Source organism: Mus pahari, chromosome 22, assembly GCF_900095145.1.
Source record: "Mus pahari chromosome 22, PAHARI_EIJ_v1.1, whole genome shotgun sequence".
Classification (NCBI taxonomy): Eukaryota; Metazoa; Chordata; class Mammalia; order Rodentia; family Muridae; genus Mus; species Mus pahari.
In genome coordinates, this window is record NC_034611.1 from 27,537,030 (window position 1) to 27,553,271 (window position 16,242).

Here is a 16,242-nt window from a genome sequence, read left to right on the forward strand (position 1 = left end):
AGAGAGAGAGAGAGAGAGAGAGAGAGAGAGAGAGAGAGAGAGAGAGAGAGAGAGAGAAGAAATCTTAAAATAACAGAAACTTTCCTATAGTGCCTTTTTAAAAGTTTATTTTCTTCCTTTAGCCTATTTTAAATTTCTCTTTACTTACGTTTGTGTGGTGTACATGTGTGGTACATGCAAGTGAGTGAGGGAATACTGTGCAAGCAGCAAGACTGGGAAGGCGGACAGGCTGCGTCTGAGAGGAGTCACTGCTTCTCTGCAAGCTCTCACAGAGGCTTTAATGCAGAAGGACTCATTTTAAGGAGAGTTTCCTTATAGCAAATTTACATGTGAAAATGGCTTTACTTTTATGCTGCTCTTTAGTGACCCATTCCTAAGCTGGGGAATGGTTTGGTTCCACTAAGATTGCTAAGGTAGAAGGTTTACTTTCATCCTCATGCTGATCCCCTGTAATTATCTTCACCACTATGGTTAACAACCTGGGGTGACTTCTGCACTGCTGAGGACACAAGTTTAACTTGGCACAAACTGGTATTTAGAAATGAACTGCAGTTCTAACCTGCAAGAAAAAGACAGGAATGAGGCTCTCCTCAGGCTTGGCTTTACTTACCATTGCAATAGGGGTTCGAGGGGTTAAAGTTCATTGGAAATTCATGAGATACCTGTGGAAAGGAGAGAGGGCTAATGAGGTCTGTTTGCTAGTCCAGAATAAAGCTCTCAATGGAGCTTTCCTCTTACCTGCCACTGAGGGGGTACCTGGGCTCCAAAGCCAAAAGCTGGAAACATTTTATCACTAAAAAGGGATAAAGAAAGCATGTCAACCAATGTTTGCTAAAGAAAGCACTTTATATTTATTCACAATAAAAATTGTATGAGCTTATATTTAAAAGAATTCAAAGTCATAGAAAAAAATTACCTAGCACTATCTATACTAAATGCTGATGCTAACACTGGAAAACTCACTTTAAATTTTTTCTGTACATTAAAAGAGGAAACATCTATACAGATTTTGGGGGGTATAAGTGTATAAGTATGATATTCGCCTGAGTGTGTGCCCCTGTACAAAAGCCTATGAAAACCAGAGGAAGATACACAGTGTCTTCCCCTATCGTGCGCCACCTTAATGCCTTGAGAGGTCTTTCGCTGAAATGGAAGTCTGAGATCCTGGCTCTCTGCCTGCCTCTGCTCCCTCAGAGTGGTTACAGCCACAGTCAGCTTTTTAGATGAGTGCTAGGGGTTTGAACTCATGTCCTCATGTTTTCACAGCATGAGGTCTTAGCCTCTGAACCATCTCCCATAGCCCTTTATATACATCTTATGAAACGTAATCCATGGGCTGAGAGATGGCTTAGTGATTGAGAGAACTTGTTCTTGCAGAGGACCTGGGTTTAGTTCCCAGCACCTACCCATCTGGTGGCTAGAACCATCTACAAGTCAAGTTCCAGGGAATGATACCTCTTTAGATGTGACAAGTTTCTGCACACATGTGGTGCACATACATACACTAATGCACGCATATATACACTAAGTAAATAAATGAAATAAAATTTATGTCTCATAAGCTACTATTTTCTATTTAAGCCTTGTGCATTACTTCCTGAACAAGTATGAACCACCCCCATCCCCACCCCACACGCCCCTGGCAACAAAAAGAAAACCCAGTTTTCTTTTCCTTTTTTAAAGATAGAAAGTACCAGAGACCTGGGAGGTGAGAGACTCAAAAGGAGAGAGATCTTAGATGAAATGCCCTACACTAGGGAGAAGAAACTCATAGAGTCCACCTCCAGTAGAAAGATAGGGCATGAAGTGGAGGGATGGGGTTGCCACCCCACAGTCAAAACCTCTGACCAGAATTGTTCCTGTCTGAAAGAACTGCAGGGACAAAATGGAGAAGAGACTGAGGGAAAGGCAGTCCAGTGACCAGCCCAAATTGGGATCCATCTCAAGGGGAGGTTCCAAAGCCTGAAACTATTACTGATGCTATGGTGTGCTTACAGACAGGGGCCTAGCATGGCCACCCTCTAAGAGGCCCAATAAACAGTTGACTGAAGCAGATTCAGACACACCCAACCAATGGACTAAAGTCAGGGACCCCTGTGGGAAGCTGAGGAGGAGGGCGACTCCATAGGAAGGCCAGCAGTCTCAATTAACCCAGACCCCTGGGATCGCTTAGACACTGAACTACCGACCAGGCAGCATACACAAGCTGCTTTAAGGCCCACGTCACATATACAGCAGAGAACTGCCTGATCTGGCCTAAGTGGGAGAAGATGCACCTAACCCTCAAGAGACTTGAGGCCACAGGGAGTGGGGTTGTCTAGCGTGGGGGGAGGGAGGACATCCTCTTGGAGACATCAGGGAGGAGGAATGGGATGAGAAATTGAGGGAGGGGGACCAGGAGGGGGGTAACGACTGGACTGTAAAATAAGTTTTTTTTAAAAAAAGATTTATTTTATTTTTTCTTTATATGAGTACACTGTAGCTATCTTCAGACACATCCAAAGAGGGCATCGGATCCCATTACAGATGTTTGTGAGCCACTATATGGTTGCTGGGAATTGAACTCAGAACCTCTGGAAGAGCAGTCAGTGCTCTTATCTGAGTCATTTCTCCATTTTCTTTAAGCAATACTATTTGCTTAAACCTGGCCTCATATAATGAGATTATTTATAGCATTTACTTATGTCACTCTAAAGTTTCTGCAGGAAAACATATGTCCATCTGGGTCTGTGGTTGTTGAACAAAGAGTATGAACCTGAATATAGAAACGTGAGATGGCACTGAGCAGCTCAGGGTTTTGGGTATTCTCCATAGGCACACAGATGGGTGGCCAGTGTAAACACCACTGAAAGCACTGTTTTATACTGCAACAGTCTTTGTATGCTCACTCTTACTGACTACACTCATTCATTCTTTCACTCATTTATGCATGTATGGTGGTTAAGTACTTAAATGGTGGTTAGATGCTCTTCACACGTACGTGGAAAACAGAGGGAAATCAAGTTGTCAGGCTTGGCAGCAAACACCTTCATCTACGTCCACTGCACCCATCCTGTGTTAGTTCTTAATATTTGGGGTTTATTTTCCATTAAAGATAGAACCTGTGGAGTTTTGTTTTTAAATTCCTTTATTAATGAGTGTATGAACACCCAAATGGGACGCCGGTTTCTTTCAAACACTGATCATAGACACTCAGGACCATATGAAGCTGTTTTTATATGGGTGTTGGAGATCCGAATTCAGGTTCTTTTGCTTTCTCAGAAAGCACTCTTACCTGCTGAGCCATCTCCACACCTCCTTTCACAGCTTTTAATAAGGAATATGAACACATATAAATTCTTCTAAGATTTTTTTCTTTGTTATCTTACCAGTTAGTTATGCACACTGCAAATTATAAGCCAATCATAATTTTTTCCTCCTAAAAATGTTCAAGTTTAGTGTCATTCTTCTGAAAAGTGCTCTGGATAAAGCAGAAGCAGCCCCGCCCTTTGCTACCTGACTCCTGAGATGGTGGCTTCACCTCCTGTCCTAGGACCCAGCTAAGTTCAGGTGGCTAGATTCTAACCCAAGGAGATGTGACTAGAAGGATTTTTTCCCCAGCAACATCTGAAAGCACTGAAGCGAAACACTCATGCACTCCTGGGCTCCTTCTCTTCTTCCTGCTGTTCACAGAGCAGCAGAGATCTTGTCACCAGGAATAGAATGTATCAAATGAGAATGGCAGAAACACTGGAACAGCCTTAAACCTACTGCTATTTTGTGATACTGCTTAAAGATAAAGAGCTACTATCAGGTTTACAGTATGTGTGGTTTATCACACTTTACAGATATGAGTCAAAGACTCAAATTCAATTCTTTGTTTTTGTCTTTAGACACATTCTCATTATGTTGCACTGGCTAATCGGGAACTCACTAAGTAGATGAGATTGGCCTCAAACTCAATCTACCTGCCCATCTGTCAAGTGTGCACCACTATATCCAGCTACAAACTCCTTTATTATGCAATATGTTGTTGTTATAATCCTTTTCCTCCTTTAGATGCTATTCTCACTAAATCTGCGTATGTGTATGTGTGGTTCTATTTCTTCCCTAGATTACTTGGTTCAAATTGTCAAGTATAGTTCTATACTTGAGCTTCGCAATAAATTGTAAGAACTGCTAAAGCAAGGTTGAGAGGTTAAGAGCACTTAACTTAACCTAAAGGTTAAGAGCACTTACTGCTCTTGCAGAGGGCCCAGGTTTGGTTCCCAGTACCTACAGCACTCATAAGGCCAATTCCAGGAGATTCACCACCCTCTTCTGATCTTCACAGGCACTAGGCACACGCATGGTTCACACACAGGCAAAACACTCACTCACATAAAGAAAGTTAAAAACAAAAACGAGACAAAGAAAATGGCTAGAGCAGATTCCCTTTTGCTTTCTCCTCCCTTTTATCTTTCCTTTAGAGAAATGCCTGGGTGGTTCTGGCTCCTTATATCCTGAGAATTTTAAGATTTAAAATTTTAGTCTAAATTCTATAGCAATTCTAACTCAAAGTGGCTAATTATGAAACAAATTTCATTTTACATCATCACCAAAAGATCTTTCCACTTAAAAATAATATCTTCTTAGTTCCTCAGCACAATTTTTTAGTTTACCCTATTAAAAATCTAAGATGTCTTATAAAATTTGTATCTACTTAGTATGACATGTACTGTGACCTTTATTCACAGTAATTGTTTGTATATATACTTTCCTTAATTAGCTTAATCGGACAATATAATATTGTTGCGGCGAGTGAGAAGCTGATTTTTTCTTAATATTGTATTTGCCTGTTTATCTGAACTCTGGATACTTTCTGATTTTTAAAAAGTTTATTCATTTAGGTTTGAATGTGTCTTACATGTTTTTAAGAATTCATATGTGAAATTGCCCTGGTCTGGTACCACTTTCAGGGGTGGCTCTCTCATTACCTGCTGATTGCCATGTATCACTCATGCTCTCTTCAGACCAAGAAGATGATTTATTATTATTATTATTATTATTATTATTATTATTATTATTATTATTTTTAGTGGAATGGAGATTGGACCCAGGATTTTGCACAGGATTTGCTATGACTGAAAATATACCAGGACTGCAAAGCTACTCAAAATCTAACTATTGAAAATTCATTCAAAATACTTTGCAGCAATTAGGTTAAGATGTTCCTTAGCCTTGTCAAAGGTCCGATTAAAAAATTACTTTCAGCAGAGTGTGGTGATGCACTTCCTTAATTCCAGCATTTGAGAGGGGAAAGTACACAAACCTCTGGGATTTCAAGGCCAGGCTGGTGTACATACTAAGTTCCAAGGCAGGGAGGAAAACAGTAAGACCCTTTCTCGTAATGAATAAATAACATTTCATTATCAAAAAAGACATGTATATATATTAGGAAACAATTATTACTGTTTACAAAATTATGACATCTAGATTTCAGTCACATATACAACTTACCCTAATGATTAAAACTCTTAGGAAATCAGATCAAACAAATGATTCTTGCTGAATTCTCTCAACCATAAATGAAGAAGCTATATACAGCACATTTTAACTAGTTACAGCAAGATCGATGAGATTGAAGGGAAACACAGAGGGATAAACAGATAAGGAAATCTGAGAAAGAATGCTGTTCTACCCTTCCCATCCTTGCCCCTCTATTAGAACACTAGCCAATGAAACAGAAAGTGCCCTTTTGAAGGAATTACGAAATGTGCACTTCAGTATTCCCAAAGTCATACTCACGCATCATAATCTTGAATTACCAATCCTACAGACCAGATGGCAGTCAGATACTCATTAACACCATTAGGGCTGATGTAATGCAGGGAGTCTGGAGAACTGGGGTCACCATTGGAGCCAGTGAAGTCCACTCCCACCTACCAAGAAACAACAGACAGGAGTTCTTACCAAAGAGAGGGAGGGCAGGGCTACCTATCTGAGCTTGAAGTCCAAGAAAGCTTCAAGAGACAAGACCCAAAATCATCCCAGAACCTGCTACTGCCATGTCCTAACAAATGCCCACAACATTTCTACAAACAACTGAACTGGATTCATCATGAAAACAACCTGTTCTTCTCTTTCCAGAGTGAAGAATTATGAATCATTCACCTTATGTATGGCCCATATTAGGGGCTGTTCTTATATGTGTGTTTTCTATTCCTTAAATTACTGTAGGATAACCACTTGTTTATATATATATATATTTTTTCTCTAAAGAGGAGAGCACTCATCAACTAAGTCAGACTTCCATGATGAACCTAGATGGCCCATCATAGGAAACAGATTGGGTACATTTCATTACAGAGTCAGCCTGGCAGTAAAGGAGTGCTGTAAAACAGAGTGGGGAGGCACCATCTAACAGCCTATGTTAGAAAACTTAGTGTTACTTACAGTAAAATTGAGCTGGCACCCTCCCATGATGTAGTCAAGAAATGTGCATTCTACAGTAATCTAAAAACAGAAATATACTGTTAAAACCAAACTCTCCAACTATATAAGAGAAATAAAAGGCTTCTTGGCACATGCACTTCAGAGTTTGTAAGCTGAATAGTACATGACATGAATATGTGGAAATCAACCTCACATTTGAGCATACACAACTCCTCCCCTAAGTGTCAGGACTCATACAGATTTTTACTACAGCTTAAGTACAGCAGTATCAGGATAAGGTTAACATATCAGGATAAGGGCTCATAAGGTGAGCTCTCCCCACCCCCAAGGTTAATGATGGCTAAGAAAATGAGAGACATTTTCTTCAGGTGTCACCACCGGTACGCTGCCTGTGTTCCTGTTCATAACTACAAACTCACTCACACACACACACACATACACACACACACACACACACACACACACACACACACACACAAAACCAGGGGAGGGGCATAAAAGGAGACCAGATTGGAAGAGGAAGGACCAACAGGAATGGGAAGACAAGAAAGGGTAATAGGGGAAGGTGACCGTGGACAAAATTCATTATATACATTATGTGAATGTCATAATAAAGCTCACTATAATAAAACAATATATGCAAATAAAAACATCAAAAAATTCAGATGACTAAAAACAAAAGGATTGGAATATCAATGGCAAAAGAGAATATGTAGTCACTGTAGATTTTATGTAATAAGTGTAATATACTGACAGCTTTGACAAGCATTTAGTAATCAAGATTTAAAAGAATTAGAAGTTAGGCCAGTCTCTTGAATGGCCTTTCCCCCAGTCCTTGCTCCATTTTAGTCCCCACATTTCCTTTAGACAGGAACAATTCTGGGTCAAAAACTTTGAAGATAGGTGGGTGGCCCCATGCTTCACATGGGAACCATGTCTATCTACTAGACGTGGTCTCTTAGGTTACACCTCCCCACTGTTAGGCACTGAAATATCCAATCTCCTAAGGTCATCCCTATTGGGTCCTGAGAGTCTCTCACATCCATGGTGAAGCAGAGACTGAAGGAAAGGCCACCCAGAGACCAGCCCAACTTGGAATCCATCCCCTGCACCAACACTATTAGTGAAACCAAGCTTTGCTGTCATACAGGAGTCTAGCATGGCTGTCTTCTGAGAGGCTCTACCAGCAGCTGACTGACACAGATGCAGATACTTACAGCCACCCATTAGACTGAGGTTGGGGACCACTATGGAAGAGTTACGGGAAAAATAGAAGGAGCTGAAGGAGATGCCAACCCCATAAAAAGGACAACAGTATCAACTAACCCGGACCCCTGGGAGCTCCCAGAGACTAAGCCACCAACCAAAGAGCATACAGGGGCTGGTCGGTGGCCCCGCTACATACGCAGCAGAGGACTGCCTTGTCTGGCCTCAGTGGCAAAGGAAGTGCTTAATCCTGGAGACTTGATAACCCTGGGAAGGGGCATGCTGGCTGGGTGAGGTGGGAATGGGGGGGGGGGGAACATCCTCTCAGAAGCAAAGTGGAGGGGATGGGGGCAGGGGGTGAAGAATTCGTGAAGGGGGTACCAGGAAAGGGGGGGTTAACATTTGGAATATAAATAAATGAAATAATTAAAAACAAAACCAAAACATGTTTTCAGTGGAAGCAACGTGGCTTTCCCGACCATTTGTAACAGCTTATGAAGAAATCATAGCGAGGATTGGTGTACTTAGTCAGGTCACTTACAATCTCCATTTCCTAAGACAACAGAAAACTTGATTACTCTTTGTCCTCTGCTAGAAAGTTGTCAGTGGGCACACGCTCCCCCTGCAGAGGACCTGGGTCGGCTCCTGGCACCCGCACGGATGCTCACCACCATCTGTAATCCCAGATCCAGGACAGCCAACACCTTCTTCTGGCCGCCACAGACACTGCAAACATATGCATGCACCTCACACGCTACACACACCTACACAGGCAAAATATTCATTCATAAGTTTAAAAATATTTTTAAAAAGTTATCAAACCTTTGAAGCAGAGTTATTTGAAAGATTTACTACTTCACATCCTACTCTTCCTCCCAAGATAGATGCTCATGTCATTCCCAGCTGCTTAGAGCAAGTGCTTATTTGATATAAAAACCCTCACAAAGTGAGCTCATTACAGGTGGCTAAGGTCAACTGACCTCACAGTGCTTCACACTGATAACCCCTGAATTCTTGTAGCTTTTTTTCTTCTGTCTCTTTTTTTCATTTATGCATTCATATTCAACCTGTTGGAGGAGAAGATGATTTAAATGAATAACCTTTTCCTTTAAAATCAAATTTTAAAAGAAAAATGAAAAGAACTAAATAATAATCTTGTTAGCAAAATAAAAAAAGTTACAAAAAAATGAACAGAATAAAACAGAAATACATGAAGCCCAATCCTAGGGCCATAAAAAGTTAAACTTCTAATATAAATATAAACTTGACAAGAATGGCAATTTCATGTACATGAATTTTGACCCTAAAATATTTACAAAAAAATACACTACATACAGCATGTTGGCTTTTGTTGTTTATGTGGAAATGTAGTAGGCCCGAGACCTTATGACAACTGACTCCATGATGGAAGTACCATTTAACCATACTACTCATCGGGCAGACAGCACCATCGAAAATAAAAACAAGGATCTAATCCATCAGCTCATAGTTCTGAGAAAGTCTCTAAATATACTAACCTTGCTTTTTGGCATCTGTAGTTTCATTTGTGGCTAACATTTCTAGATAACTGAAGTATGTCAACCCAGGACATATATTTGGGGGTTTAAAAGTTTACCCTGAGAAATGTTCAGAGCTACACTGGGGTCCTGAACACCCAGTATAGCTCCCAGCTACCTAATGAAGACTTTCTATTGGCTTAAACCCAGGTGTAATCAGTCGCCTTCCCACGTTTCAGAATATTCCATGGTGCTACTTAAACTGAATCAATGACTCTTGGGCTTACCCCTAAATTTCAGCATTTTAGAACTGCAGGGGAGGGTGAAGCCCTTCTATGGAAACACAAGAAGGGTACACATGTAGATCACAGGACATCTGCTCTGCTTAGCTAGTCCCGAGGACTCACAATTACTACTGAAGCTGATTATACTCTGCTTCTTCTATGTGGGCAAAGCACTGCTCCGTCCAGTACTGGACTAGTATGCTTTCTCTTCCAAGATACGAGAGGAAAAGCTACTTCTACTCCTAAAGATGGTCTTTGCTTTCTTCCCTGCAGTTTGAAATCCTCACCTGGTGCTGGTTACTACATGGTATCCACTCAGAAACACACATATCCCATGCATGAAATGTCACACAAAATTTATAGATTATAAGACTTGAAGCAATAAACAATAAAAACATGATAAACTAATTGCTTTGCCAAAGAAAGACATAAATAATCATATTGGATATATTTATATAAAGATATAACTTACAGGTGAGTTTCTGGAGGCTTCTTTGAGTTTTGTCATGGTGGTTTGAAACGTTCCAATGAGATCATGTGATCCATCATTGTCATAATCATAACACTCTACCTGGAATTAAACATACAGAAAATCAATATTGTTTCATTAAATAGTATGGGCTGTAATAAACATGCCTTTTTAATTGAAATAAGAAAAACTGTTAATATCAGTATCTAACTGGAAGAAGACGAGCTAACGAACTAGAGAAGTGATATGGAGGCATATTCCAATCAGGGCTATCCTAAGAACAGGCTCTACATCATGGAAGATGAAAACCACAAATATGGACTCTATGCCACACAGGAAGCAGTTCACAGCTCCTCTACTGTGCTCTCTGTAGATGCTGATAGAAGGCTACCGGCAGTTATTTCTAGTCTTTCATGTGGTTTACTTAATTATCGTTGAATAAGAGCTAGAAGCCAGTATCCTAGCAGCTGATAATGATACAACTAAGCCTTAGATAATTCAGAGTTACAGGCAACATGTCTCACCAGATGCAACCCAAGAAGGCTGGGCTTGTAATTATGAGTTAGACAGTCGGAGCTGATCGAAAGAGTGGGAGTCTCACACCAGGAAGGAAAACGCTGGAGCAAAACCAGTCCCGATGATAGGCTGCTACTCTTAGTAGGGTATTCTGGGTTTTGTTAGTTTTTGTTCTGTGTATGTGTTAAGTGAAAGAAAAAGTAAATATTTACCAGAATGTTTGTTCTAATGGAAAAATAGGGTGCAGTGAACTATTATTAATCTGATAATAGTATTCAAGGCAAAACTGAAAAAATCAATGACAGGGAATGTGAACTTCGAAGACAAGGTTTTCATCATACTACATAATTCCAACACCATTTCATTTACATGGATATTTTACATGTACATAGTTCATATACATTCTTTAAATAGACCCAAGAGGCATACAGAATGGAAAAGAAATACTATTATTCCCATTTTGCAGAAATGAAACTTAAGGGAAGTAGGAACAAGGCCATCAGATGCTGCATCTCACATGATGAGCAACTAGGAAAATGAAATTCCAAAGGCATTTCTGGAGACTGTTTCAAGCCAGAAGCTTCTTTTTAGTGTTTTCTTCTGGATTTTGGTTTTTGAGGGTTTTTTTGTTTTTGTTTTTTTTGTTTTTGTTTTTTTTTTTTTGGTGGTAGTAGTGGTGGGGGGTTGTTTTGTTGGGGTTTGTTTTTTTGTTTGTTGACTTTTGAGATAAGGTTTCTGTGTATCACCATGGCTTTCCTGGAACTTACTGTGTACCGCACGGCCTCAAACTCCGAGATTTGATTGTCTCTGACTCCCAAGTACTGGACAGAGCAGAGACTTCTAATTCTAACAAGAAGTAATTTGCACTTGCCTCTGTGCAAGCTCCACCAGGCTCCCAGCCCTCATGAAGCTGGAGTGACCACCAAGGTACAACACTCAGGAGTCTTACACATTCACTTGCCAGGACGTCTTATTTTCTTTTCAGTTCTTAACACTGATTGCTTTTCCTAACTGGACGTCTTAGTTCAGATTTCTATTGCTGCTATTAAACACAAGGGCCAAAAACATCCATGTGGGAAGGAAGAGGTTTATCTCACACCTCCACATCATTGTTCATGATCAAAGGAAGTCAGGAGAGGAATGGAGAAAGGCAGGAACTTGAAGGCAGAAGCTGATGCAGAAGCCATGGAGGAGTGCTTCTTATCAGCTTGCTCCTCCTGGTTTGCTTTCTTATAGAACCCGGGACCACCTGCTCAGGGGTAGCACCCTCCACAAGGAGCTGAGCCCTACCACACACAACATTCATCAATCAAGAAAATGCACCCACAGGCTAATCTGTGGTTTCTTCTGTTTTTAATGGGGGCATTTTCTCAAGTGAGATTCCCTCTTCCAAGTGACTGTAGTTTGTGCAAAGTTGATGTAAAACTAGCCTGTACAATGGGAAGTCTTGCAACCATTACTTGTATTTTCCTTATCCTTCAGCAACACTTAAAATCAATCAATCAAAACAGGAACATTCAAGAACAGCAATGTGCATTCTTTAAAGAAAGGCCTTATAGATATTTTTGCCAATGACAAAAGTCTGACATTTTGACTCCTGCCCAACATATTCAATACCCAATCTTAAATCAATGGTCTTAATCTGACTAATGAGTCAGGGAAAGAAGAAAAGGAATTGATTTTTTTTTTTCTTAAAGGAAGCAAAAGTTTTAAGAAGACAGAAAACCCATCTTAATACTTAAATGAGATCACTTTTAGCAGATATTCTTAAATTTATGGCAATTTAAGCTTTACATTTTAGATTCCATGGAAAGAAAATCAATTTATATGTATGCCAAATAAAACTTTAGTATGGCTAAGATTAAGTAAGACCTTCATTGGGGACTAAAATATTGAAAAAAATTTTTTGATCAATTAAAGGGTTAATAAATAGAAACTACATCTTTACAGTCCAGAATATATTCAGACCACAGCTGAGGTAGGAGGATTCATATCATTTTTCTTTCTTTTCAAGAATTTAAATGCCAGTATTATTCACTATATATGCAAGAGTATCTGAAGAACTTGTGAGATTTAAGTGTATGCATATATACATAAGAGCACACGTACACATGTAAAGGATGGTACACACCACACGATGCATTCCCACGTTAGGCAAAGTGGCAGCATGCATGATATTTCTCTTCTTCTGTTCATCTTTTAAAAATGGCACATGCTAGAGTGACAACACAGTGACGGAGCCACAGAAGACTCTGACTTTATTCTCTGCTCTGTCATTCTTTACCATGCCTTTATGCAATTTCCACATCTGACGTGAACTGCAGATGTGTGACTGACATTGCAAAGAAGTACAGAACTAGAGAACTAAAGTGAGCGATGGTGTGGAAAACCAAGTGTGGATAACATAAACAAGCTGAGAGACTTAATGATGGAAGACAGTCATCAAAAAATCAGTTTACTTACTAGAACAAATTGGCCCTGCAAGCATGCCACTGTGAGTGAAAAATGTTTCAGAAACATGGGTTTGTTGTTAATTTGTCAGAAACAACCAAATAGTCAAGACATAGACTTCTGCCTGCTCTAGATTTGTCTTAAAATGAGAATCTGTAGCTACTTCTATAACATTTTTATATAATTCATAGTAAATTTATGTACTTATACCATACCTATATTTTCACTGCTCTTTGACATATCATATAAATCACACTTAACATTCATTTTTTAATGTTCTGTATAAACTAGTGACAACTTCTTCCAAAGCTCAGAAATTAAGTGCCTTGCATCTCTGCTGCTGTTTCGTCGGTTTACAATGCTTTCCCCTTCAATATTCTACTTTTACCCTCTTCCACAGAAGAAATTACTATCTACGTTAAAAGCAAAGATATTAGGTGACCTTCTCAACATCCTTTACCTGGCTAAAGAGCTAAACCAAAATTATAGTCTGACTCTAAACCGTATGATGTTTCCTATCATCTTTCCTGTTTTTATTAATTACAACAAGAGACACCAACAAACAAAAACCTTTCATTTGTTGAGTTGCAAACATAAGAAAGTCTCTATAAGGAGTTGAATTAAGACATATTTTAGGGCTGAGGAGACAGCTCAGTCAGGAGGACCTGAGTTTGATTCTCATCTATAAACTATAAAAAGGTGAGTGTGTTTTGGTGTGGTACACAAACACACATACACAAAGTTTGTGTGTGTTCTCTGGCTGGCTGGCTGACTAGGGTTTTGTTTTAGTTGGTAAATACCTACAAATAAAGACATTTAAAATAACTGTGGAAACTCATCCACTTTCCCTTGTCCCTACAATGCCTCCACTGTTCTTCTGCACAACGAAAACCAGAAGAGTCTGTAATGTCACTTACTTTAAAAAATGCTATGTTACATACTAACTTGAGAAGACAGCTAAACATGTATGAATCTGTAGGAGTTACATACAGTGTCTGAGTTATTACAATGTGACTTGGGTTTTTGTTGTAAAGGTGACACCATTCAGTAGACACTGCATGGGTTTTAAGTGTTAATCTCACCTTATGTTAGCAACATGCGACAATCCTCTTATGCTATGCAGTGGCAGCAAGCCAAACCACCCATAAGACCACCATGCTAAGTAAACACCAACCCTTAATAGTTTACTAGGTTGCTGTAATTGGGGAAGCTAACTATGTTAAATGCATTTTAGCAACCTTCCTTCCCTCCCTTCTTTTCTTTCTTCCTATGTCTCTCCCCAAACAAACACAGACCACTAAGCAATACTCTAACCAAGCTACACCTCTAGCCTAACTTATGAGGATTTCTGTTTATGATGGGGTTTATCAGGGCATAATCCTTTAGCGAACTACAGAGTACATGTGCAATAAGTTCAAATTACCTTAATGGTTTTGTCCATATCTCCATAGCACAGAGAGTTAAGAGAGATTTTAAAAGGCTTCCACACGGGATTGAGGTTGTTTTTTATAACCTGTAAAGAAAAAAGGATCTATCAGACCATGCAGCTCATCAGAATCTTCCTCTTGCTTCTCCTAGGTTCCTGATACATTTTCACCACTTACCCCTCAACCTCTCTCTCAACTATTTCCAAGAAAAATTGATAGGATATTGGTTTACAGTCATATGGAAAATATAATAAATCGTCCAACTGTAGTACATTCTGAGTAAAAAAAAAAAGCTGTTCCGAAAATAATACCATCCACTTAGAAATGGTTAGCTTGTGGATTCTTGGACATCAAGCACTTTATCATAGTCCCAAAGGACTAAAAACTAGAGCAGGATAAGAATGACCACTCTGGATCCTGGGGGGGGGGGGGGTTGGGGGGGGAAGCTCAGCAGTTACGAACACTGGCTATTCTTCCAAAGGACCCACATTTGATTCCTAGCACCCTCATGCTGGCTGACAACCACCGTCTGGAACTCTTGTGCCAGGGCATCCAATGCCCTCTTTCTGGACTCCATGAGCATTACATGCACATGAGGCCCAGGCATACATGTAAGTAAAACACCCATATAAATTTAAAAATTTTAAAAGAGAATTTTTGCTTTGTTGAACATAAATTGAAAAAATAATTTAACTTTGAATTTTTAGGTTTCAATATTACATAGACTGACATATAAAAATTTTTCATCTATGACCACTGAAAATGACTGAAAGGTATGATATGCTGGTATAGATTAACACATCTACCACTCAGATCTTGGTGTCTAGATACTTAGTATGGTAAAACTCATTTCAGAAAAATGGTTCCTTCTGATTCTGAAACAGAAGTGTGCGTGTGTGTGTGTGTGTGTGTGTGTGTGTGTGTGTATATATATAAAATCAATACTGAAAATCACAGGATCCATTTGAAGAATCACTCCCTCATCAAATCTGGATTTGAGCTGTATAAATGATATTAATGTATCATGGCAATTTGTGAATTTACAAGGACAAAGAGTGCTTACTAATGTAGGCATAGGTGGTTTATACAAGATGTGTCCCAAAGTCAAGGCATTTGAATACTTATTTTCCTGTTGGTAGTGCTGTTTATGTAGGTTTGGGAGGTGCAGCACACTAAAGTATGTCACTGGGGGTGGACTTTGAAGTTTCAAAGGCACACAACATTGCTAGTTCACTCTCTCTACTTCCTGTTTCAGTTCAACCCTAAGTTTTCTGCCTCCAGTGGCCACACCCCCAATCTTCCACAATGATCTCTTATCCCTCTGAAGCTGTAAACCCAAATAAACTCTTCCTTCAATAAGTTGCCTTCACCATAGTGCTTTATTACAGAACTAAAAAAGTAATTAATCCAGTGGTGATTTGAGAAAAACAAAAATCACTATTTTATAGCCCCCAATTGAATTGATTCAAGCAAGTATCGTCAATGGTTGCTGAAATCATTGGGCAAACCCTACAGAAAAGTAATTCATGCAGCCTCAAAGTATCACCCCATAAATAATTTATAAATTGTAAATAGAAAATATAGTACTTTATGATTCTCACATCTTATGGCCTCCAGCTTAAACAAATTACCTACCATCATCAGTACTGTGCAGTCTGAGAACCATTATTATAGAACATATGGAGTGTTCTTGACATAATGTTTGATGTAGAGAAAACATAAGAAATCATTCTAGTCTCAATAATTTGAGCCATTCCACGACATGAAAACATAGGCAGGCAAAAAGAAGTGTATAACTACCTGGGAGCCTAACAGAAAAAAAGTAAAACATTAGGCTTCACAAAAAACTAGACAAAATACAATCTATATAAAATGTATTCAAGGGGCTGGTGAGATGGCTCAGTGGGTAAGAGCACCCGACTGCTCTTCCGAAGGTCCAGAGTTCAAATCCCAGCAACCACATGGTGGCTCATAACCAT

At 39.5% G+C, this 16,242-nt stretch overlaps 1 protein-coding gene across 2 annotated transcripts in view; it reads right to left on the reverse strand.

Moving 5' to 3' along the window:
- Positions 1-16,242, reverse strand: part of Cpne3 (copine 3) — a 46,977-nt gene that overhangs the window by 5,883 nt on the left and 24,852 nt on the right. For both annotated transcript variants that reach the window (XM_021221938.2, XM_029533306.1), the window contains exons 7-13: positions 14,260-14,349; positions 9,873-9,971; positions 8,601-8,687; positions 6,415-6,474; positions 5,767-5,900; positions 739-793; positions 611-662 (exon numbers count right to left, since the gene is read on the reverse strand). In XM_021221938.2, coding sequence (XP_021077597.1) covers positions 611-662; positions 739-793; positions 5,767-5,900; positions 6,415-6,474; positions 8,601-8,687; positions 9,873-9,971; positions 14,260-14,349 — 577 coding nt within the window. The remainder of the gene's footprint in view (positions 1-610; positions 663-738; positions 794-5,766; positions 5,901-6,414; positions 6,475-8,600; positions 8,688-9,872; positions 9,972-14,259; positions 14,350-16,242) is intronic.